The sequence below is a fragment of the Danio rerio genome, chromosome 16 (genome assembly GCF_052040795.2).
Source record: "Danio rerio strain M-AB ecotype USA chromosome 16, GRCz13ab, whole genome shotgun sequence".
NCBI lineage: Eukaryota > Metazoa > Chordata > Actinopteri > Cypriniformes > Danionidae > Danio > Danio rerio.
In genome coordinates, this window is record NC_141036.1 from 8515039 (window position 1) to 8541733 (window position 26695).

General features: G+C 36.9%; 1 protein-coding gene and 1 long non-coding RNA gene across 6 annotated transcripts in view; one reads left to right on the top strand and one right to left on the bottom strand.

Moving 5' to 3' along the window:
- LOC147840126 (uncharacterized) overlaps positions 1 to 26695 on the top strand; it is a 402217-nt gene that overhangs the window by 89553 nt on the left and 285969 nt on the right. Inside the window, exon 3 of one of the 2 annotated variants that reach the window (XR_015511032.1) lies at positions 11051 to 11096. The exons of the other annotated variant lie outside the window; for it this stretch is intronic. This is a non-coding gene — a long non-coding RNA (uncharacterized LOC147840126). The remainder of the gene's footprint in view (positions 1 to 11050; positions 11097 to 26695) is intronic. 2 annotated transcript variants of the gene reach the window in all.
- The window catches only part of gask1a (golgi associated kinase 1A), a 60078-nt gene continuing 33435 nt past the window's right edge, over positions 53 to 26695 (bottom strand). Inside the window, exons 3-6 of one of the 4 annotated variants that reach the window (XM_087286616.1) lie at positions 7356 to 7478; positions 4393 to 4496; positions 2862 to 2947; positions 53 to 1023 (exon numbers count right to left, since the gene is read on the bottom strand). In XM_087286616.1, coding sequence (XP_087142742.1) covers positions 932 to 1023; positions 2862 to 2947; positions 4393 to 4496; positions 7356 to 7478 — 405 coding nt within the window. In that variant the 3' untranslated portion in view covers positions 53 to 931. The remainder of the gene's footprint in view (positions 1024 to 2861; positions 2948 to 4392; positions 4497 to 7355; positions 7479 to 26695) is intronic. The other 3 variants (XM_087286618.1, XM_087286615.1, XM_087286617.1) reach the window with 3 other exon arrangements.

The following is a 26695-nucleotide window of genomic DNA, read 5'->3' on the forward strand; positions in this document are numbered from 1 at the left end:
AGTGAATGAATGGATGCTAGTGCTGATTCGGTGCAAACCAACAACATAAGTCACTCAGCAATGTACTTTTAATAATGTTAATGCAATTTAATACTTATTCATTAGATTCTAAACACATTTGTTAGGAGTGTAGTGCTTTTGAATGGTTGACATTTAAATGCTTTTGTCATCAAATGCAGGGTTCCATACAATTCATTCATGTTATGCCAACCCAAATAGATTAGGTTCCCATCTTGCATTAAACATACGACAATTAAATTGTTTAAAAAAACTCAAGAATTGTTGTTTCAGCTCATTTTAAATTAGTAGTTTGAATCATTTGTGTGTGTGTGTGTGTGTGTGTTGCTTGTCAATGTAATTTTGTTTCGTCACATGTTGTTAGGACACCATGTTTGAGTGTCCAGTCAAACAGCACATTTACTTTTAACACTAAAATAAAAAAATAGCTTGTGTTGATTTTTTTTTTTTGCATTGTATCTGGTTAGGACATGGTGCAGGTCTCTTCACAGTGATGGCCCTCTACATGAGTCCTGCTCTGCAAATGACCATCTGAGATTTCTTCTCTCAGACACTGAGAGCATCAGTTAATCACAGTTCAAGGACTGTCAAGTCTGATTAGGGAAATCGCCTCAAAAATCCATGCAAATATACTGCTTCCTCTTATTTCAGCCATCTAACATGCTTTGCTTGACTTTCTAAACAGCACAGCAAACATATTTGAGACAAGCATATAAATGAATTTAGACGATTGAAATTAATTCCATTAATGTTCCTGTCATCTGGGAATTCATTATTTGGTTATTTCCAACATCAGAGAGTTATAGATCTCTGTTTAACCGAAGATTCTTCTCTTGTATGTGCCGGAGCAAGGCCTTGGCTCTTTGTTCTGTGTGCTGGATGAGGGATTTAAGTCCGGACGCCTCTCCTCTGCTCAGCCAGAATTCCTGATCCACAGACAGGGAGTGAAGGAGCATCTTCTCCAGACATCCCGACTGCAGAACTGAAACAGCCTTCTCAGGAAACCTGTCGGATCACAATTACACAGACCATTTGAATATTTGGATCAGTTGGGACACTGCTTTTTTTACCCCAAAGTAACAGGTGGTAGTTTGGAGCCGGTGACAATATTTGGTCCCACTTTAAATTAAGTGTCCCTAACTACTATGTACTTACATCAAAAAATAAAATAAAAATAAAAAATACAAGGTACTTACTGTGTTTATAATGTATTCGTGACCATTTTTGGTGCTTTTGAGTTGAGATAGAGGTTGGGTTATGGACAGGTTTGATGGCATGGGTAGGTTTAAGGGTAGGTTAAGGTGTAAGGGATGGTCAAAAGTGTATTTACAAATGTAATTACAAAAGTTAATTACAGATGTAATTGCATACATGTATTTAATCAAGCATAAGTACACAGTAAATACATGTATTTGCACAACAAGTACATTGTAACAAACTATTAATTCCTATGTAAGTACATATTAGTTAAGGCCACTTAATATAAAGTGGGACCCAATATTTACATTCAAAAATGCCAATTAAACTTATGTGCAAAACTGGAATATTGCATAAATCATTTGTGACTGAAGCTCTATTTCCATCCAATGGGTCAAAGAGAACAAAATCGTCACTTCCTAATTGTTGCAACCCGGGCTCATTGTGGAAACGTGGTCCCGCGGACGTTTCTGGAGACCGCGGAATACATCCCGGAGGGTACGTACGGCTGCAGTTTTTGTTTTCGCGAATCAGCCAATTCGATGTTCTCGCGTGAACCTGCCAGAGGCCGCTGTCCGACTGACCGGATGATTGACTGCGCAAACTGGCCAATCGGCCGACTCGCCCTCCTCCTTCCCTGAACCCGACCAATTTTACCGATCGACCTGCCCTGCCCGCCCGCCGTCCAAAAAAATAAAAGCCCTGATTTTTTTTAATTCACCGCGTTTTCGGATTTCGCCGTGTTCTCACCCTGTCACGAAACTCGTTCACTTAATTTTTGAGATTCTGTTTTTGTCTTACCTTATTGCTGGAGCTGCTCTTCCCCAGACTCGAAACCGGTCGCCGTGGTCGACCCCTCTCCGCATTTCGAGCCTGCCGACATTACACGCTGAGCTGAGTGGACAAACGGGTTGCAGCGGAGAAGCCCTCCACAAGGAGGTAAGGCAAGCGCGAAAGGGAACAGCGTCACACCGCCCCGCAGCGTTCGCTTGAAAAATATAAACGCGGCCGTACGTACCCCCGGGACGTACGCCGCTGTCTCCAGAAACGTCCGCGGGACTACGTTTTCAGAATGAGCTTGGGTTGGATTGTTAGGTCCCATGTGGGACCTGTTTGTATGTGTCTTGTGATTTGCAGAGCCTGCATGATGATTGCAGATTGGTGGGTGGGTCATCTCACCTGAGACCCATTGTGTGGTGTTTATAAGGAGTCCGGCATTCTGTCTGGAGAGGAGCTCGATTAGCCGGACATCTCTGCTTGGCGCTTTTGATTTATTTTAGTTTGTGTTTGGATCATGAGCTCGGTACACTACCCTACACATGCTTTTCACTACTGACTTTCACTTATACTGACTTTGATTGCTTTAAATTCTTTTGTTAATTATACGTTTTGTTAATAAATCATTTCTCTTTTTAATTTACCTGGTCCGTATAGTCTCTCTAATGTTGCAACTTTGAGCTGCTTGTAACACTGATAAACTAGGAAAAGAAATAAAAAAGGAAAATGGAATTTGCTGTAGTAGGAGAAGACACCGTGGGCCTTTTTTCTTTATATAATAAACAACTTAGGGGTTCGAAATCGCTCTTTGAGAGCACAAATACTACAAAACTTTATGATGGACTTTGGATAAGGCATTTTACAATTACCAATTAAACATTCAGACTTGTGAAATGTGGTCAGTCCGCTGGTTGGTCTATTAATGCTGTCCGTTTCATTTTTGTTCTCACAAGATCTGTCAAAACAAAATCATATGACTTTTTTTATTGCATTCTGGAATTTATTTGGTAAATGTGTTTTCAACATTTATTAAACACAGCAAATGCACGTGTTCATGCAGCATGCAATAATTTGCAAAGACACAGATTACAAGCGGAAATAATGTGCTCATTCAGCTTGACTAAATTGCATAGACACAGATTACAAGTGGAAATAATGTGTTTGTGAAGTGCATCAGTTTGTAAAGACTGATAATAACGTGTTCAGCTTTGTGTTCTGCTTTTTCAAAAATGCCACTTAAAACTATTTCTTTTCATTCAACACAATCTCACTGCTAGTTCGTATTAATTTGTACAATTCCGCTGAAAGGTAGATCCCCAGGAATACCCCTGCTCTACACAGATCCCTTTGGCCAGTCTGAACACCTGCCCAACCCTGTAGCTCTGCCTTTATGCTGTTGTGCCAGATAAAAACTGATGCCCAGATTGAGCCTATTTTCTCCCAAGGTTTGAATAAATGAGTTGGTGGAGTTATGGTTCCTTACCACTCTTGCCCCTGGCTTGCTTGGTTGGGATCGGTGGAGTTGCCCTTCAGTAAATTGTCCTTCAATGATCACATTCTTATTGACCTGAACTAAGTCTAGAACTAGAATGTGCTAGCATTCTACCTGGACCTGCCAAATATGTCCCACAAAGGGAAATATTCTTCTGGCATTTATTTTCATTTTTCCTGTTCATCTATGTAAAGCTGCTTTGATAAAATCAACATTGTGCTAAGTGCTATTCTCTGACACAGTTTGATGTCTTGCGCTGTGGCTGAAATTGTAAACTGTATAGTTGGTACTACAGTTGGTAAGTACTTCAAAACTATTAAAAAGTTATGTTGTATATAGGATGCGTTAAATTTGGACATACTATTTACATCCGTTAACATACACTGAAAAAATGTTGTCTTCAAACTATTTATTTGTGTTGAATTTAAACAAACCAATCAAATTTAATAATATTCAACTTAATTCGTTTGCTTAAATTCAGCCCAAATAAATTGTTTACAATCACTTAACATAAGTAAATCCAAGGAATCATGTTTGTGTTTTTTTTCACTGTAGTTAACAACCGTTGTCACTGTTATGTGACCTACAGCACTAGTTACATTATTACAAATCACTTATCTCTCCCCATGGCACTCCAGGACCAAGAAACACTGTTCAGGGTTACTTTAAAATTATGTTGAAAAAAATCGCAACTGAAATCTGCAGGAAGTATTCCAGGAGCAGGGTATGCATGTCACTGTTGAAACACTTTTTCTCAACACAAATCAATTAAGCTAATTGGTTTTGACATTTTTAAGTTGATTGAACATAAAACAATCAAGCTGTCCCTCAAAATCTCAAGAATTCTTTGGTTTCAACTTACTGTAAATGGTTTTGAGTGCAGTATAGTCATACATTTTAATACTTACTCATCAATACCTTCAACCAGTCTGAAGTTTAAATTGTCATGTGGTTGATGAGGTCTTCCTGCATTATCAATAAAAACCAGTTTGGATGGTTCTGTCTTCCGAACCTGCAAATAGAGGTTATACTATTTTAAACAAATTCAGACTCTTATTTATGGCTCATTTCAGAATTGCCGGTACATTTCAAACATTTTCTTTTTTTCTAAAACTCGAACGACATACAAGAAAGAAACCATTGATACAAGGCAGGATGGATCCATGCTTTCATGTTGTTGATGCCAAATTCTGACCCTACCATTCAAATGTTGCAGCATAAATCGAGACTCATCAAACCAGGCAACGTTTTCTCAGTCTTCTATTGTCCAGCTTTGTTTCAACACTTTCCTGTTCTTTGCTGACAGGAGTGGCACCCGGTGTGGTCTTCTGCTGCTGTAGCCCATCTGCCTCAAGGTTGGACGTGTTCAGAGATGCTCTTCATAACTCAGTTGTAACAAGTGGTTATTTGAGACATTGTAGCCTTTCTATTAGCTCAAACCAGTCTGGCCATTTTCCTCTGACGGTTGATGGTTGTGCGTGAAAATCCTAGTAGATCAGCAGTTTCTGAAATACTCAGACCAGCCCATCTGCCACCAACAACCATGCCATGTTTAAAGTCACTTAAATCACCTTTCTTCCTGATTCTGATGCACAGGTTGAACTGTGGCAGATCATGTTGACCATACCTACATGCCTAACTGCGTTGAGTTGCTGACATGTGATTGGCTGATTAGAAATTTTCATTAACAAGCAGTTGTAACATATAAAGTGGTTGGTAAATGTGTATATTATTAGCAGATATCATTTCCATTCACAAAAAATCATTGAACAGTGGAATACATCCAGCACAATACTTTTACTTGCATTATAAACATTATAGCGACTTGATACCAAACACAAAAAAAATAGTTGTAAAATTTTTTAAATAGGCCTAATTGTGCTAAAAGTAGTTTAAGTTATGACAATAGTTAAACTAAAACATCTTGTCTGAAATTCAAATCTACATAAAATAGGATTTATTTTTTTAGTAACACATTAAATTTCAAGGATAGGACCAACAACAGAGACTGCTTTCAGTAATTATGATTGCAGTAAGCTTTGTATGGCTTTCTGCAATGGCAAAGGGACATTTCAGAAACTGGAAGAATTTTATGGGCAAGTGCTATTAAAACAGATGACTTCTGCAGACTGGCTCCAAAAACCTAAACCCCAACCATCATATCTCCAGCTCTCTGAACTCTGTCAGATAATGACTCCAAAACCAATCTAAAGGCTCCCATGGAAACGGATTGCCTTGACTCATTTTAGCTACCTCACTTAATTTAGTTGGGTTTCCAGCTCACAGTGTGAGTTGAAGCTCAAGCTTCGTGTAGACGTCGAGAGCTGTTGGAAAGTTATTATTTCTGATATTGGAAAGCAGAATGAAAGAAACAACAAAAAAACTTCTACACTCTCCTGGTAGAAAACGAATACTTGCCAGCTGCAGGACCTTGTCAGGAGGTCAGTCAATACAACTTGATGGAAAAAGGCAAGTGTTTCAAGTTTCACTGAAGCCATGGTGTCATCATTTATGCAAGTTTTTTCTCTTCAATGTCAAGTGGAATCCTGACTATAGTCTAATGGCACTTGCACACAAAAAATGGTTAGTTTTTTTTGATGATATTGTTGTATTATTTTCTTAAGGACTCCTGCCAAAATCAAGGTTGAAACATTTTTAAAATGATTTAGTTTTATTATTTTTAAAAGTAAAATCAAAATAAATTATAGCTGTTGTTTGGTATTTACTGTAAATACTCCTTGCAAATTCTGACTTAAAGTTACTGGTCACACTTTACAATGTTCATTAGTTAATGTTAATTAATGCATTTTCTAACATGAACAAACAATGAACAATACATTTACTACTGTATTTGTTCATGTTAGTTAATGTTAGTTAATGAAAATACAGTTGTTCATTGTTAGTTCATGTTAACTCACGGTGCATTAACTAATGTTAACAAGCACGGACTTGAATGTTAATACTGCATTAGTAAATGTTCAATTATGATAAATAAATTCTGTACATATGTTGTTCATGATTAGTTCATGTAAGTAAATGCATTAACCAATGAACCTTTTTGTAAAGTGTTACGAAGTTACTTTTATTCAATAAGCAGTTTATTTTGGACCTGAAATGACACTGGCTTCTGCCAAAAGATAATAAGACAATGCACAATAATTTCGAGCTAAACATGTGTGCCTAATTTTATCCCTTTGTAGCACTGGTATGTGTTTTTTTTTCATATTTGTTATTCTAAAGATATTATCTTGCACTTGATGCATATTAATGAATCCATAAAAATAATGAAACAAAATTTACAAAACAATCAGAATAGGCTCATTCTGAAAACTTAGCCCTATATACATTTCAGGAGATCATGAATTATGTAGCCAGGCTTTCCCGCTGTTACCATTTTGTCCAGTTAGCTCGCCATGTACATTGGCAGGCTTAAGAACGTTTCCAGAAAGCAGGTAAAACAAAATCAAAGTCAAAAAAATAAAATAAACAAGTAAATAACTTGTAAATAGAAGTTATGGTAAATAGAATGTGGAAAAATCTGAAAACGTGGGTAAAATCAGGCGAGTGCTTTTCTTTTTCTGGATTGCTTTTTAAAACTGTCAATTTGTGCTTTTAAAAAGACTATTGGTTGGGTTTAGTAAAGGAGAGGCTGGGTCAGTTAATTGGTCAGTCAGTCAGTTAGTCGACAACGGCAGAATGAGCCTGGGCTGAAAACAATTCAAAACAGAATCTTCGAGCTGTGATAATTGTGTTCTCTTCTTTCTTCAAAAAAGAAAAAGGCAATATTGTGTCTATTGAATAAAATCAATACTGAACCAAAAATAATAATAACAGTTTATCATTTGACAAATGTAAACAATATTTCAATTACCAGAATGTGCACCAGATTTAAGTCCTTTGGGTTTCCACATTTGACATGCAGCAGGTTTTCAATACACAGATCGGATGGATCTGCTCTGAAACCACAGCAAGACCGGTCCAGTCTGTCATTAACCTGCAGAACACAATGGATTAATTATATGTTAATAGAAATGGCAATGCTTCGTAATATAATCACTGACATACAAAATAAGTTTTTAAACCATGATTTTTAAAACCACTGGCTAAAAATGTTTTGCACTTTTGTGAAAGGGAGTAATTCTGTATCACTCTCCAAATTTTTTCATTGAAAAGTATTGCGTCCAGTGTAAAAGACCATGAATGTTAAAAGGTTAATCATGAAATTATATTTCAAACCAAGAAAAATTTTTGTTGGCTTGAAAAACCCAACATATCAAACTACAATTTTAGCCAACCCAGGCTCATTCTTAAAAAAACGTAGCCCTGTGGATTTATGTGGCCGGAGGTACGTATGGCTGCATTTCATTTTTTCAAGCGAATGCTACATGGCGGTGTGACGCTGCTCCTCTTCACGCTCGCCGGCTGGGCTGACGGCTCACCTCCTCTATGTGGAGGGCTTTCCTGCCGCAACCAGTTTGTTCGGTTAGCTAGTCGTGTTACGTCGGCAGAGCGGAGGCCAGGAGGAGGAGGAGCCGAAAAAAAAAACAGAATCCAAAAAATAAAGCGAACGAGTTCGTAACGGTGCCAGAATGAAATCCAAAAACACGGTCAAAATCGGAAGAGGGTTTTTCTTTTTCTGGACGGCTTTCGTAAATCGTCACTTGGGTTTAGAGAAGAAGGAGGAGGAGGAGGGTGGCTGGGTCGGCCGATTGGCAGGTCGCCCAGTCAATCGTTCAGTCAATCATTTAGTCAGTCGGACAGACGGTCGCTCGACAGCGGCCTCTGGCAGCTTTTTACGCGAGAACAGCATGGGCGCGGGTTTGCGAAAACAAAATCTGCACAAATACATACCGGGACGTATTTTTTAACGGTCTCCAGAAACGTCCGCAGGGCTACTGTTCCAGAATGAGCCTGGTTTGATTTTAGCTGTTTCTTCATGCTAGCAACATGAACTGTTTGAAAGAAAGTCCTTTATCGCTCAGCAACCTGATCAAACCTCCATTAGAGTGCATATTAGCATCCATATTTCACACTTCCATTTGGAAATAGCCTAAGTGCTTAATCTTTTCTTCTTGAAAACGCCAGTATAAATATATGATGTGCAAAATTTATACTTAAAAACAGAACATAATATTGAATAAGAACACAAACTGGGACACATCTATATGACATGCTAGCAAATTGCTAAACATTTATGTTCCTTGATAAAACATGTTAGTTCATGCTAGCAATATGTTAACCATGCTAGAAACATGCCAGTAACACACTATGGTACAATGCTATATGCAATACTAATAAAAAACATTAACCATAACGTTAGCATTAGCATTGAGTGCTTAATCTGCTTAATTTAGTGCATTCTCTTTTCTTTTTTAAAAATGTCAGTATAAATATGCTATTTGCAATATTTCAAACACAAAAGCATGGTGAATACGTACACAAACTGGAAAACAAATTCCTAAACATTTAAAAAACGTGGTAGGCTAAACGTACATTTTAAAACACAAGAGTTCATGCTAGCAATTTATTAACCATGCTAATATAACATGCAACAGGTTACTACAGTACAATGCTAAACATAGGTTAAAAAAACAATCAGTATATGTAATGCTAATGTTTAGTTAGGCGAGTTTAGCACTGAAGACGCAAAACTAGTAAAAAGCTAGCTAACCAGGCTAACATCAGCTAATGCTGACTAACTACAATTAGCAGGCGAGCTAAATGAGTCTATTTCCCAAAACAGGAGACAATTATCAACTTCCTCCATTAAAGTTGATTATCATATTGAATCAGTATCGATGGCTTTGGATGCAATTTGTCAAGTTTACTTGATTAAATTTATGGTTACGTTTGTAAATCTGCTGTTTAACTCAACCGTCCAGTTTCTAGCAGAGCTAATGTGAAGTCAATACTAGACTATATTGCAATGCTAAACATACTAAAAAAATCAACATTATAATTAAAGCTAGCATGTTAACTCTGTTAAAACATGCTAGCAACATGCTAGATGGCAAGGATTTTAAAAATCTTAAAGATGCTTCAATACAGAAATGTATTAACATGCTAGCAACATGCTAACTACTGTATGTGTTATAAATGTAACTTTTTTTCCTACAGACCTACTATGTAGTTTTTAAGTGTCCACCTGAGTAATCTCCCTATATGTTTAGAAATAGTAATGCTAGCAGAAACATTTTCAGTGACTACTTTTAGTACACAGGGTTATTTTATAATCATGTTTCAAACAAAGCAATCAACTAAACTTGCAGGGCTGAAAGTGTTAAGAGATACCAGTGGTAATACTGTAGTTTTCTCTCGCCTCACAACATTTTAACGACATTACTCCACTCTGATTCCAGTGTGTGGTGAAACCACGCTGTGGGTGAGAAGTAAAGGTGAGATGTGACCCCGTGGTGCCGTGAGTGTAAGTTTTACAAGCTCATTCCCTGTAAGTTCATCTTCCTTCACTCTTAAACTCCACAGGCCATATACAGACACACCACTGCTATATTTCACACTAAAAAATCCGAGTCGACCTCAGAACAACTCATGTTTATTCACTGAAGGTGTTTGTGATTAGGTGGGTAATAAGATGGAGGCGGGTATTAACATTTGCTGGGCAATTACACTTTATATTGTTTAGACTTTAGAGGATTTCACAACATAAACTTTTTGTCCTCATGTACTCTTTATTTTTCTTTGTTTGTCTTTTTTTGGCTAACCCAGCCGATTTGAATGTTATCTTTCGATTAAATGGTTTATCAGTGGTTATCAGTTGATAACTTAGCTAACACTCTAATCTCATATAGGAATTATATAAATCATTTATGGTTGTAATTCACAGTAGGCTAAGAATTATTTTAAAAATAATATTAGAATTATTAAGAAAAATAATAATAATAAAATTATTATTACTAATATTACTCATTCATTTATTCATTGATTTTCTTACCCATACACTCTCATTCACACTCATACACTACGGAAAATTTAGCCTAATTAGCCAATTTACCTGTACCGCATGTCTTTGGACTGTGGGGGAAACCGGAGCACCCGGAGGAAACCCATGCAAACACAGGGAGAACATGCAAACTCCACACAGAAACGTCAACTGACCCAGCTGAGACTCGAACCAGCGACCTTCTTGCTGTGAGGCCACAGCACTACCTACTGTGCCACCACGTCTCCCCTATTAATATTATTATTATTATTGTTATTATTATTTTTTATTAATAAGTATTGATGATTTATTTTTAATTTTAATTCATTTCATTTTCATTTTCGGCTTAGTCCCTTTATTAATCTGGGGTCGCCACTGTGGAATGAACCGCCAACTTATTCAGCATATGTTTTATGCAGGGGATGCCCTTCCAGCTGCAACCGATCTCTGGGAAACATCCATACACTTTCATTCACACATACACTACGGACAATTTAGCCTACCCAATTCACCTGTACCTCATGTCTTTGGACTGTGGGGGAAACTGGAGCACCCGGAGGAAACCCACACAAAAGCAGGGAGAACATGCAAACTCCACACAGAAACACGAACTGACCCATTCCCAGCGACCTTCTTGCTTTGAGGCGACAGCACTACCTACTGCGCCACTGCGTATTATCAGGCATACTGTGAAAATGTCCTTGCTCTGTCAAACATCATTTGGGAAATATTTAAAAAAAGAATAATAATAATTCTGACTTCAACTATATAATGTCATCTTAAAAATAAATGTTACCTAAATAAATATATAAAATAAGTGAAGTTTAAGATAAGTATTGAAAAAGTCTGTCAATTGTGTGGAAGCACCTTAAAGATAACAATAAAAATAGCTAGGAAATATGTTTGTCACTTGTCTACATGCTGATATTAAACTAAGAATCACATTTTTCACATCAGCTCAATGTCTGTGACAGCTGATGTCAGTTGGCAGTATCACAAGGAGACAGTCCTCAACACACATTGTGTTCCTCCTGCACATCATGCTCAAATCTGTGATTTCTTTCCTCTCTCAGCCAGCACTGTGATAACCTTAGGGCTCACTTATGTAATGTTCTAGCCCAGTGCTGCCAGTGAACCATGGTGAATGCCACAGAGCATTTCTGTTAAAGACATTTCCATGCCACAGCCCTGAATCTTCTGAATCATGTGACCTTTTGCTTAAAAACCATTCACATTTACCATGGATTTACATATACAGTTGAAGTCAGAATTATTAGCCCCCCTGTTTATTTTTTCTGCCAATTTCTGTTTAACGGAGAGATTTTTTTCAGCACATTTCTATACATAATAGTTTTATTAACTCATTTCTAATAACTGATTTATTTTATCTTTGCCATGATGACAGTAAATAATATTTGACTAGATATTTTTCAAGATACTTCTATACAGCTTAAAGTGACATTTAAAGGCTTAACTAGATTAATTAGGTTAACTAGGCAGGTTAGGGTAATTAGGCAAGTTATTGTATAATGATAATAATAATTTTGTCCTTAAAATGGTGTTAAAAAAATTTAAAACTGCTTTTATTCTAGCCGAAATAATAAAGAAAGAAGAAAAAATATTATCAGACATACTGTGAAAATTTCCTTGCTCTGTTAAACATCATTTGGCAAATATTTAAAAAGAAAAAAATGCAAAGGGTCGCTGTTAGGATGTCCCGGGGTGCAGATGTACAAAACCAGTGACGAGGAATAAATTCAGTCCAAAGTGTTTATCCCAGCAAAAATATATATACAAAATTTACAGAATCAAGGTGTGTACTGGCTATGCCAACAGTTAGGCCCAAACACACAACTATCCGCACAGGAAAAAAAAAAAACTTCCTAAAATAGCTTCTTCTTCTTCTTCTTCTTCTTTCTGTTTTATGGCGACTAACTCATTAAAAGCATTATCGCCACCTACTGTACCGAATCTTACTCCGATGGTGGGTCTGAATATTAGAAAGGGCAACAGAAAGAAACGAGGAGGGAGGGAAAGGGACAAAAAAAAAAAAAAAAAACCTTGGATGTTTCATATTCTCCAATCTTTGCATCTAGACCACATACTCATGTCAGCGCTGCGTGTTCAGCTCCTCTAACATAAAGGGCCTTTATGACAATGATTGAGAATACTCTCATCCATAAATATTAGACTATAATCTATAACCTAAACCCGAATACTCTATATACCTAATAAACGCTCTATATACTTGCCAATCTATTATACCTTTTCCTAGAATAATTTTATATATTGTTTTATCTTCCCCACACTGACTGAATAACATATCGCAATGTTTATTATACTTGCTACATATAAATAGTGCATGATCCACATTTTCAGTTACACCACATACATCACATTTCCCATCCTCATGTAAACCCATCAACGCAAGTGTTGCAAGTGAAGACCACACCTCTTCCTTCCTATTTCATCCTTGATTTAGTGTTGTCCCTACTGACTGTATAATACTATAGTGCCATTTTCCAGTATTACTATTATCCCATCTAATTTGCCATTTATTTATTAGTTTTTCCTTTAAAATTGATTTTGCCTCTCTTTTCCCCAGAGGTACATTTACCTCCACCTCTTGCTTATTTAGTGCTTCCTTTGCTAATTTGTCAGCAACTTCATTACCAGATACCCCAATACGTGATGGAACCCAGCAGAAATAAACGACTACTCCTATTTCCTTTAATCGATATAAAGATAAATAGATTTCTGTTATTAAATCCTCTCTATCTGATTTTGAGTTTGCTATACTAACTAAGGCTGAAGATGAATCTGAGCAGATTACTACTTTGTTTTCCTAAAAAAAGCTTCTTCTTCTTCTTCTTTGGGTTTTACTGGCGGTTGGCAACCAGACTTATAGGTGCATTACCGCCACCAACTGGAATGGAGTATGGAACTAGTTGAATAATTTCTGAAGTGTATAAATTACAAGAAGGGAAAGAAAGGGGGAGGAAATAGTGAGGAGAGGGGGAGAGAAGAAAAAAAAATTATAATAAAAATAAAATATTAATAAAGATGGGGGATGGGGTGGACTAACAATTCTTCTGATATTATCTCTATATTCTTTCCTCTAACTGGGTTTCTTTAATAAATTTAATTATATCATTATATACCTCTCTAGATTTGTTTCCTAATAAACCTGCCAATGTAAAATACTGAAGTTTGCTCTTTTTGACTGACTGACTAAAAATAGCTGTCATGCAGGAGCCATTTTATAGAGTTTGGCTCCACCCATTTTGTTAGAACATACCACATGAAAACATATACAACTTCTAAAGCAAATCAAAAATATTTTATGAGACAACACATATGGTAGTAACATGCAACATATGCATCTCAGAATTACCTAAAAAGTGTCTGATTAATATGTTATATCAAAATCAATGGTTTCCTTGATTTATCCCCCTATGACATCATCTAACATGGTAGAACCCTAATCATTGGGGAAATGGAAACCTTAAAATGGCTGCCTTTCCTGCATACAGGTTTGGCTGTTTGGAGGTGACCCAGAATGTACAGTAAGTAGGACAATATTATTAGTTTGTTAGTTTTAACCATGAAAAATAAACTATTATGATTGCAACAAAGTCTGGTGTGATTCATTTTAAATGTTAAACCAAATAATGAAATGTTAAGCTGAATAAAATAAATAAACAAACAGCAAAAATGATTTTTCAGAAATGGAGCATTTCTAAATCACACAAAACAGTCAGGTATCCACACACACAGTACATTTCATGTTTGTTTGTTTGTTTTTTCAGCTGGCATCTAAATTGTGTGTATAGTGGAAATGGTTTGTGTGAGTTAGTGCATGCTTACTAGCTTGCCTACATAAAAGTCAGTCACAGCCTATCTGTGACAGGCGCTTACAATTCTGACTTCAACTGTATATAGGGGTGTAGACCATCTGACAAAAGTCTTGTTGCCTATCCAAGTTTTAGGAACAACAAATAATAACTTCGTTGATCATTTGGTATGAGAAGTGGTCTATATATAAGACAAACGCCTCTAGATTACACTTATTTTACCTCAGTAAACTATGAACTATAAACTACGAATGCAATTCTGAGTTGCAATCTGAGAGGCTTTGATGACATCATCATTATCATCATCATCATCATCAACAACAACAACATCATGCATGCAAAACGTTTTCCTCTTTAGAGCTAGCTGTGAGTGTTTCATTTCCGATCCTGACTGATATATTTAGTTGGTCATATTATCTAAATTATCTGACCACCATCTGTGGTCCTATCAGGTCCTATGTGGCCCGCCGGTGGCTAATTCTCGACTTGATGGCGCACAGAAGGTCTTGTTGTTCCCGTGGTGACAGTGAGTGTGTCCTTCACACAGTTCTGTGCTTAAGGGTGTGAGGTTTCACATCAGTGCCATCAGAGGTGCTAAATGAATAGAGAGGAACAAGTGTTCAAGGGTCCCAGTCAGCAATTTCACCAGATCAATACAAAGCTATTAGCTGTTGGCCATGTTACAGCTATTGACTTTTCCTCTAAGGTCTAATGTATTATTCATGGCCATCCATACACCCACGTTTTCACAGTGCACGGTTCACAAACACGCAGATTATCCTCACAAATCCATTAAGCACATTCATGAACAGTCGCTATTACACAGATACACACGTGCGCATAACATTAGTCTCGTTTATCAGACATCAAGACATTTTCCACACTCGATTTGGCCTGGCGTTTAATCAAGCTGGATAACTGTGTACTTTTGTTCTAGGGTTGGGCATCTAAGCTATAATGCCGATCCGATACGCATCTCGATACAAAGAATACGATCCGATATATTAGCGATACATTTGTGACATATTGCGATGCAACACGATACGATTCACACCCATATCACGATACGATGCGATATTTCAGCACTAACTAATTAGATCAAGTTTATGAGATTATGTGAAAGAGGATGCTGTGCCATTGAATGAGTTTGATTATTTATTAACCAAGCAAAACCAAGACTTTTTTTACAAACTGGCTTTTCTCTCAGAGCCAGAGTGTCAGTTTACAGTAGAGGGCCATTTTAGAACATATAGCACATATTATTTAAGTATTTTCAAGATAAACAGAATGTATTAGTGCAATATATATTAAAATATATATATATATATTTGCACTCTTTCAACATAAATAAATTTAGCATTGCACAACAAGAATTGTGATTTAACTTTTCAACTATGAAAACAAGTTTTACAAAGATATATTTTGCCACTGAATATTCAAAACTTAAGGTGGTGAACTAGCAGTGTTATGCTGCTTTGAAACATCACTGTCACTGTAAACAACAGGCTAATAAAAATATAAAAAACCAGCAATCTTCTTGCTGTGAGGTGGTCAAACTACCCACTGTGCCACCGTGACACCCAATTATTTTTATCATTATTATTATTAATATTATTATTATTATAATTAAATAAAAATTAACAGGAGGAGGTGTTTAAAACCTTCGTTCTCCGTGACACTAGGCTGAATATCTTTGCAGATGAGCAATGCAATAGCATCCGTTATTGGCGTAGAGCGAGCAGAACTGTTGCGCATGGAAAAAAAAAACTTGCAATGCTTTTCTCACCACTTTTGGAGCTGGTTGGAGCAGTGCGAAAGCCGGGGATGCAGAAACACTGGAAGATGCTTTCACAACAACACCGTGGCGCCGCTTCAAGTGAGATATCAGATTAGTCGTACTGCCCGCGTATTTTACAGATGCGCGGCACATTTTGCAAATTGCATCTGTCCTGTCATGTCGTCCATCCTTAAATCCATAATGTTGCCATACTTTAGATTTAAAACTCAGTGAGGAATAAAATGTTTGTTTTGCTTCTCGCGCTTTCTGAGGGCGCTCCACTAGCTTCATCCGCACACCTGATACACTGAGTTGTAGTGTGTGCACATCCGCAAATCCGTTGCTAAGGCTTACTTTATGTAGGTCGATTCAATTATGCGCCAAAAACAGGTTGACAACACTTGCTAATAAATAAAAAATACATTCTATATTAAAAATATAAGCTGTATCTCGGAAAAATCGATGCATCTCGCAAAAACCGATGCATCTCGATTTGCTTCCAAAATTTCATTCATCCTCTGCTGCTCAACCGATGCACTCGCATCGTGCACGCGCATGACCGCGTATCGATACATATCGGTTAATCTTCCCATCCCTATTTTGTTCACTTATAAGACTCGTACACACCGCTTTTCATTTGCGTTTATCCTCAGCGTTTTTCAAGATGCTTTTCCTTATTCAAATCTAAGCGATTTTCGCTGGCGTTGAGCTGAAGAGTATGCAATATCACTCCTTGACGTTAGATGGCGCTACACGTCTTTAAGCTTCTGACACCCGCTTGTAACACAGAAGAAGAGGACAAAGTTGACACACTTGTTGTTATGAATGGTTCAAGCAGCAGCTCCCGCATCTTCTTCAATGTGTGCTCACATTGACAGTTTTGCGCTTCAAGGCCTCCAAGTGCTGTTTACTGTAACTTCAGCAGCTTCGTGCACGTGAACAAAAGTGGCAATCTGATTGGTGGAGAAGGTGTTGACGCGGCGATTTGGGCACGCATTGATTTTCAGAGTCAAAACACACACACACACACTCACACACACACACACACACACAGGGGAGAAAGTGACTGTGTTTACTTGGACATCAGTAATCAATTTATTTGACAAATTATTAAATGGTGGACTTTAACTGCAGTTTGGCTCTTTCGTGTGTGTTATTCCTGTCACAAAATGTGGTGAAAATCCTACACGACGGTAAGTTTGATTATGGTGCTAATATTTTTACACTCGGTGTAATAGTTCGATACGAGCTAACTTTGCCATCTGAATAAACAAAGAGCACTGGTCGCTCACTTACTAAATCTGTAGAGACAGGACAATCACCAGCAACCAGAGCTGCGTCTTTATTAAGAGCAGACGAGCAGCAAATCCGGATCTCATCATTTCCAGATGAGAAAAGCTCTCGGGTAAACAATGTTCCTTAGACACGCATTTCTGTCATGCTTCGCGTCTCTCTGCCGTCTGAACAGTGTAATGACTCGTTTCCACTGATTGGTACAGTACGGTACGGTTGGGGTCGGTACGGGTCACCTTTATCAGGCTTGCGTTTCCACTAGCAAGGGTACCCTTTTGGTGGGCGTGGTGTATAACAAAAGTTTACTCTACGTCATGCTCGCTCGAGAAAATGTCTACAATAAACTGCACAAGTCGCTTACATATCATATGAAAAGCACTTCTCACAAAACAGATGCTTTACACACATAAATACTTGTGTATAAATGTTTATTACTAACTTTTCTATGAACAGGAGTTGATTATAACTGCAGATCAATGACAGTGCGAAATAGCCTATTGTAACGTCTGTAATTATATTAGATAAATAAATAAATGAAGATGTATGAACACATACAGACCCTTACAGTCCCTGATATGTTACCAGCTACAGTAAAACTACACACATCATACATTTCGTTCTTAATTAGGTTCAAAACAACACAAAGTATAGCCTACAGTCCTACTGTAGGCCTACTTCTTTGCTTCCCCTTTTTTCAGTGCTCCACTATGTGTTTGTCCTTTTCTTTCTGAATGAGTCATTCTCGCGTTTGTCAGCTTCTCATAGGATCGGGTTTCCAAAGCTTGTCAATAATCAAGCGCCCGTTATAATTATCAGCTAAAGAAGTTTGTTATTTCAGATTTAGATGCGCGGCAAGCGCAAGTAATCTCTTGCTGTGTATTTCAACCATGGCGGTTCCTTTGCTTACATTCTGGCTTGTTGCCTAAGCGAATGACATATCTCTGTAAACCAATAGTGTTCAGCTGCGCGTCTAGCTCCCCCTTTTGGTACCCTTTCTTGTGTTTGGGACCCTTTCGAAAGGGTGCCGAAAAAGTGGTACCGTACGGTTTGGTTCGGTACGCCTTTTGACAGTGGAAACGGGCCATAACAATAATGTATATTTATGAAGTTGCACAATAGAGCGCGCTGATTGGTTTGAATCAAGTCTTACTTACACACCAAGATCTCATGGCAGTGACGCAGCTTCAAAAATTCATTTCAAGAGTTCACACTTAGATACTGTTTGACAACTTGTTAGCAAGTTAGCAGGTTTGGCATGCTGTCCCAGGAGAGAACCCTGAGCTCGGAGATAGTTGAGCCCAGGGCTCCCGCCAGGTCCATAAAGCATGTGAGGGGAGTACGAGGTCAGGTGTTCTCGAGAGCTCCCCTCGGCAAAAGAGAAAAGGAGGAGAAGGGGTGGATTGGGGGTTTCTTCGGAAAACGAAGGTAAGGGAGTAGATCTTAGCTAGGTTACTTATAGTGAGTTTGGATCAATCCGATTGGCTAGCCAATGAGTGTAGATGAGTGGCCAGCTGCAGTCAATCATATCACGTGCTTCTCTCGAAATTAGTTTGTGAAACTTCATTCAAAACCGGAAGTACAAATTTGCTCGAAATAACGCAAAAACAACCAATTTTCACTGTTTAGTGAAATATATGTGTCCTAATAGTGTTTTTAGCATCATGGGACACATATATGTCAGTCAACAGCTCAAAAAATGTGTTTTGGTGTTTCGTGACCCTTTAAGATGCACTCATCTTGGAGTGGTTTCAAATCTTTGTGTTTATGTTGTAACCATTGACTTCCATAGTAGGAAAAACAAAAGCTATGGAGGTCAATAGTTTTCAGCATTTTTTCAAAAGATCTTCTTTTGTGTTCAAAAAAAAAAAAAACTCAAATAGGTTTGTGAACGTGAAGGTGACACTGTTGCTCAGTGATTAGGACTGCCACCTCACAGCAAGAAGGTCGCTCTTTTGAGTCCCAGCCAGTTGGCATTTCTGTGTGGAGTTTGCATGTTCTCCGTGCATTCGTGTGAGTTTCCTTCGGGTGCTCTGGTTTCCCCCACAGTCCAAATGTTTCTTTTTTACAACTGTTAAAGTGCGCTTCAGCAATGTCAAAATTAAAGCAAACATTCAAAAAGGTTCATGTCATCCACTAGTACATTTTTCTCCAGTGTGTGTTTAGAGTACGCCTCCGCTGTCGCATGCGTGTTTATATGGGTGCAACCCGCAGGAACCAGATCTCTGAACTATTGCTTTAATTTCACAATTTTCATAATTGAGTTGCTTTTCTAGATATAAACTATCTCATTGGGTGTTCTGAAGGTTGGAATGATGGGAGTGTTAGTAATTAATGACAGAAAGTACTTTTAGTTTTAGATGAACTAATCCTTTATGAAGCGTCTGGCCTGATAATTAGCCATTAGCTCATAGTGAATAATGTGTCTGCTATTATAAAAGTATGCATGCAGTGTTTATTGGTCAGCTTCAAGAGCACCAGATATTCCCCTCTTGCTGAGTCCGACAAGTTTTTACTAGCAGCCATGGCACTTCCACTGTCAGGTCATGCACTCCCTCGAGAAATGATAAATAATTTAGTGAAAAATGACATTTTGAATTTAAACAGAAGCAGATAGAAAGCCTTGCAATGTGCATTTGCATGATTCCTTCAGGATGTGAAAGTGACTTGACATGAAATAAACTAATAAAAAGAGAGAAAGAGAGCGGTCAAAGGGTTAAACTGAACTGCATAAATAATGTGCTTACGAATGACTCCTGAGATTTAAATTGTGATTGACACATTTGGAGTTATTATGCACCGTCGACTGATTGACTGATGTTTAAAAAACGGCTATCAGGGCTGATTATTTACTGCCAATCCAAGAGAGTGAGAAAATGCACTGAACTGGATTTATTAATTAATTTTTTTTTTCATTTTTGGATGATGATGATAAAATTGCAGATTGTAATTGCTGCACTATGGTGACCATATATATATATATATATATATAAATTGAATTTCTTAATAAATAGCCTTATTATTTATATGATTTATAAATGATATTAGAATACAAGTTAGCTTTTGTTAGTGATTTTATGTTTTAGAAAAGAATATGTAATGTTCTCAACAATATTTGTGAAGGAAACACAGGCCCTATATATGCCATTTACATATATTTCTATTAATATGCAAAACAAGTTCATGTTTTTACCAAAACTAATATTGGATTTTTTTTTTTCAAATCTGTGTTTGTGTAAAACAATATCATTTGCACAAATAAATGATGGGGTTCTTCTCCAAAGTTGTAACTCCACCCTGTTTAGAGCATCATTATGGGACGTTAAAACTAATGTGGTTCAAACAATGGATCTGCGCCATAGAAACTAGGGGTTTTGGGAAAATCATTATATCGTTCTTTTACCAAACTATGCATCATACTATGATACGTATAGTTACGTCTTTGTTTGGAAACGCACCCCTGGATAGGGTAATTAGGCAAGTTATTGTATAACGATGGTTTGTTCTGTGGGCAGTCAAAAAATATATATAGCTTAAAGGGGCTAATAATTTTGTCCTTAAAATAGTGTTTAAAAAATTAGCAACTGCTTTTATTCTAGCCGGAAAAAAACAAAAACAAATAAGGCTTTCTCCAAAAGAAAAAATATTATCAGACATACTGTGAAACTTTCCTTGCCCTGTTAAACACCATTTAGGAAATAATAATAATAATAATAATAATAATAGCAATAATTATATATATATATATATATATATATATATATATATATATATATATATACTTTTTTTTTCTTAGGTTTTGTCTTATTTCTAGTCCAAATATCTAAAAATTTGCTGGACAAGCAAAACATATTGTCTTGATTTAAGAAATAATATTCCACAGTTGAGTCAGTTTTTCCTTAAAACAAGCTAAATAACCCGCCAATGGGGTAATCAAAACAATCTTGTGTCTAAAGGAAAAACTAGATTATTTAGCTTAACCCATTGGTAAATTAATGTGCTTCTTTTAAGGAAAAACTCAATTTTGGCATTTTATTTCTTAAAACAAGACAGTGTTTTTTGCTTGTCTAGAAATTTCTTCTTGATTTAAGAATTTTTAGATATTAGGACTAGAAAAAAGACAAAAAATCTAAGTAAGAAAAGCCTTTTTTTTTGCAGTGTTTTCTTTGAGTCAAGACTCAGAAACCACATGCTTGATACAGATAACAGCAGATATCCAAATTAATACATGGCCATTAATATTGGACAAGAAATGTAGTATCGAAACATCTCCAGTTGAGTGCTTTCTTGATTAAAAGCAGCCATCTACATGACATATAGCAGACATGATGAATGGTGCCGACAGCTTCACTTGAATTCCTGGATAACAACATCAAGAATCTTAAAATACTTCATCCTCTTGCTTGTGTTGATACGAGTATGAGAGAAAGACTTCACTTTTTTACTCTACTTTTTACTAATTGTGTTTGTGTGAATTGACTTTTTGTGTTTGTTTTGCTGTCTGTGCTGCAGTTCCCTTAGGAAAAGCCCTAAGATTTTAATATGCTACTGTAGCTCCACTGTATAACAATTTATGGCAGATAGCAAGAGTGGGAAGCAAATAATACTGGCATTCTGATTGATCAGATCACTTGTCAGCATTTGCACATTTGTAAAGATTATTGTGAAATCACGATGTCAAAGAAAGTTTTCCCCTGTCACTTTCAATGTGTTTGATTTTAGGAAGGGTGCATGATTTTTCCTCTATTATTTATGTTCACATTATTAATTAAGCGTCACCATGACAACAATGGCTCTCGAAAAATGACCAAAGTACAGTGCAGCTATAAAGAGAGTAAAAGTGGAGAACGGAAAGAAAGGCAAGTGTAAAAATATTCTTCTAAACCCGCTAATGAGGTGAGACTGAATCACAATGCTTGTGATCTTCCAAATTAGATGTATTATCATTCATAGTGAATTAAAGTCTTTGTGCAAACTCGTGACACCATTTCTGCATAAGACCCTGGACCACAAAACCAGTCATAAGTTATAATGCATTTTTTGGGAAATTGAGATTAAAGTATGAAATTTGAAGGTGCTGTATGTACAACACAATCTCACGGCAATTCGTAACTTTTTCATTTAGTGGCTAATTCGTACAAATTCGTACGATCTAATTCGTACATTTTAGTACGATTTGCATATCCCCCAATGACGGTTGGGTTTAGGGGTGGGGTTAGGTGCCACGCCTCCTTTTTAAAATCGTACATTTTCTTACGACTACGACTGAATTAGCCACTAAACTGCCAAAACGTAAAATTCTTACGTTTTCTCGTGAGATCAGGATGGTAAGTGAGTTTTTGACTCTTCTAAAGTATAAAAATACCATCATATGTTTGCAGATATTTAAGAATCATGCTAAGTGAACATTCTTGTTTATCTAAAAAACAATGCTAAAGTCAGATATTCTGCTTTGAAAATGTGTGTTGCAAGCTGGAATGGCTGTCTTTGTTTTGGTTACTTCAACCCCGTCCAATGCCACTTTTGTCACATTCGGAGGTTGGGGAAATGGAGCAAGGACTCAAGTGCAGGGGAAATTATGAGATTCATTAAAAAAATTCAATTAAATACCCGGAGGGGGAAAACATTAACAAAACATACAAACAAACTTTACTGGGCTGGCTGGCAGAGATCAGGGGTCCGTTCTTCGTACGTGGATTACTCAATTAGCTGGATTTGGATATTGACGATTTGACACGATCCAGGATCGTTTCGTTCTTCAAAGCTGATCCGAGAGTTGTTGTCATAGAAACAGTTCTGCTAGGTCAAACCTGATCGGGAGCAGGTTCAATTCATATAAACAGGATTAGATCGGCTCAGTTCAAGCAAAGATAATACTGAAAGTATGTTCTGAATTCTGATATTTTCTTACAGTAGTGGTTATACACTTGGGAAAATGGTACATATTTTTTAACTATATATATATAAAGTTATAGTCATTAATAAAATAAATAAAGTTATACATATTAATAAAACTTATGCAATCTGTACCATCGAAATGAAAGTACAAAGACTGTCACCTTGTGGTGCAAAGAGAAAACTTATTGATATGAACTTTTTAGATCGCTTAGTACAAATTGTGTATGATAGAAATGCAGAATATGTGACTTATTTTAAAGCAATAATACATTTATGCAGTCATAAACATGTTTTGATAGTTAATAGTGATTTGAATTAGTTAATAGTGACTTCACAAAAGTTGCAGACGCCTTTACCAATATCAAAATGCTTTTGTAAACAACCAGTTATTCTTTACGCCGATTAAAAAACGGCTACTATAATAAAGAAAATCTTTTCTAAATGTAGAACTAAATACAATGATATGCACTGAAATACATGATGAATACTCTTGACACAAGAAAGTGTAAAGCCTGCAGCTCACAACAAATGTGGAAGGATATTGCGTGTCATATTTAACAAACCGTTTCTGCTAATTTGATGTAATTTTGCTCACATGGATAATTGAATATTAATCAGATGATGTCATTACGCTGCTGTGCCGTCAGCCAATCGCTACATGGCTGATCATGATTTCGAGGATCGATAGATCTGTCCTTCACAACACACGCAGCGATCTCAGATCAGTTTATCCAGACATTCTAATCTGATTCGCGAACTTGTTTGAAGAACCAAATTAGCGAGAGATCAGTTATCAAGATTAAAAGATCCAGGATCTGTCAAATCATCTTAGATCATTTAAGCGAGGTACGAAGAACGGACCCCAGGGCTGGACAGACAGGACAAGTTTACAAACAACGATGAGCTGGCTCAGGACAGCAGACATGTGGAGGATATAAGCAGAAATAATTACCACACAAACAGGTGAACATAATAAACTAATAATGGGTTAACAAGGAGGGTCAGACTAGACAATAGACAAGAGAACGACTTCATGCAGCACTGCTCCAATCAATGATATTAAAGAATAGATTGACTAGGTCATGAACTCATAGGGAAAGTGTTTTTTTTTTATTTAAAAAAATATATTTTAAGAGCTTAGATGTGCAGACAAGACAAACAAAGGCAACAGTATTTATATTTTATATAATGTAGAGCTGGAGTTTGAAACTTGCCAGTGCATCTTAATCTAGTAGAGATGTAAACTGTGATGACTCTGTCAAGAAGGGATGTTTTTGTTTGACTGCTTGTTGCAGATGTCAGGTTTTGGTTCAAAACCTGTTGACAGAGAATGCTTATAGCAAATGCAGTGAGACCCCTGAACCTGAACATCTTGGAATTGTTATTTTGTTTGTTTGTTTTGCCAACTCGAGACATGCTTTGAAAGCAGAGTTAGAGTCTGTCTCAATACACACAGTTGCAGTTTTGAGAAACTCAAAAACACAATATACTCAACAGGAGGTAAATTCGTAATACTGTCCTGGGCTATAAATATAGCAAAGCTCAATAAATGTAGGTTAGTGTAACAGTTTAACCCATGACCAATATGTAAAGTGTTCAGAAAACATGTTTACAAACCAACTTGACAAGATCGCATACTTCAACTTTAAGAGAGTCTGTTTTGAACAGGAAAATTGCCAGTGCTAAAAATGGAAAACTTGAATTGCTTCATTCTGAAAACGTAGCCCTATATACATTTCTAGAGATTGCCAAATACATCCCAGGAGTTACATTTTTTAGCAGTTTTTGTTTTCCTGAATCCGAGGCCGCTGTGTATGCTTTGTGAGATCTCAAATTTCAATCTCTTCTCTCATTCTTGCCTGCTGTTCTCACGTTAATCCACCAGAGGCCACTGTCATCTGACGGACTGACTGACTGTCCAACCAATCTACCCACCCACCTCCCTCCCTAAACCCAACCAATAGTGTTTTAAATCACAATCCAGAAAAAGAAAACCCCTCTGATTTTTACCATGTTTTCACATTCTCACCCTGTTATTGACTAGTTTATTTTTTGCTTTTTTTGCTTTTGTCATACCTGCTTTCTAGAACCGTTCTTCACCTGACCTAAACCCTGTCATTGTAGTCAACTGCTCTCTGCATCTCAATTCTGCCAACGTATGCTGCGAGCCACTGGTAATAGCAGGAAAGTCATCCATACCGAAGTAAGCAGTCAGCTGCTATTGCGAAGAGGAACGGCGTCATACTGCCCCATAGCGTTCGTTTTAAAGGCGAAATGCAGCCATAGGTACTTCTGGCTACATAATTTGCGATCTCCAAAAATGTATATAGAGTACGTTTTCAGAATGAGCAACACCCTAAACTTTCAGATTGATGAAAAAAGGTTTAGTAGAATTATTTGAACGTGTCCCTAAACTGTATAAATTACAACTATGCACAATTGCATGCAACCCAGATTCTAAACATAACCACATGGTAAGTACATATAGTTCAATAATGTTCCTCAGTAGCTAAATGAAGGTTTAAACTTTAACAAGGACAACTTAAAATAACATGTGACAACAATGTTTCTCACCAAAATGGTCAACTATATTATTTAATCATACATGTATTCATTTTCTTTTCAGCTTAGTCCCTTTATTAATTTGGGGTCGCTACAGCGGAATGAACTGCCAACTTATCCAGCATATGTTTTGAGCAATGGATGCCCTTCCAGCTGCAACCTATTACTGACAAACATTCATACACTCATTCACACACATACACTACAGACAACTTGGCTTACCCAATTGACCTACAGTATAGCATATGTCTTTGGACTTGTGGGGGAAACCAGAGCACCTGGAGGAAAGCCATACGAACATGGGGAGAACATGTAAACTCCACACAGTAATGCCAACTGTAACAGCTGAGGCTCGAATCAGCAAACTTCTTGCTGTGAGGCGACAGAGCTACCCACTGCGCCACTACCCCACCCTTATATTATTTAAATACACATACAGTTGAAGTCAGAATTGTTAGCCCCCCCTGAATTATTAGCCCCCCTATTTATTTTTCCCCCCTATTTTTTATTTAATGGAGAGAAGATTTTTTTTCATTTCTTTTTTTCAGAATTTGACAAATTTCTAAACATAATACTTTTAATAACTTATTACTAATAACTGATTTATTTTATCTTTGGCATGGTGACAGTGAATAATATTTGACTATATATTTTTCAAGACACTTCTATACAGCGTAAAGTGACCTTTAAAGTCTTAACTAGGTTAATTAAATTAACTGGGCAGGTTAGGGTAATTAGGCAAGTCATTGTAAATTGATAATTTCTTCTGTAGACTATCGGAAAATATATAGCTGAAAGGGGCTAATAATTTTGACCTTAAAATGGTGTTGAAAAAATTAAAAACTGATTTTAGTCACGTCAAAATAAAACAAATAAGACTTTCTCCAGAA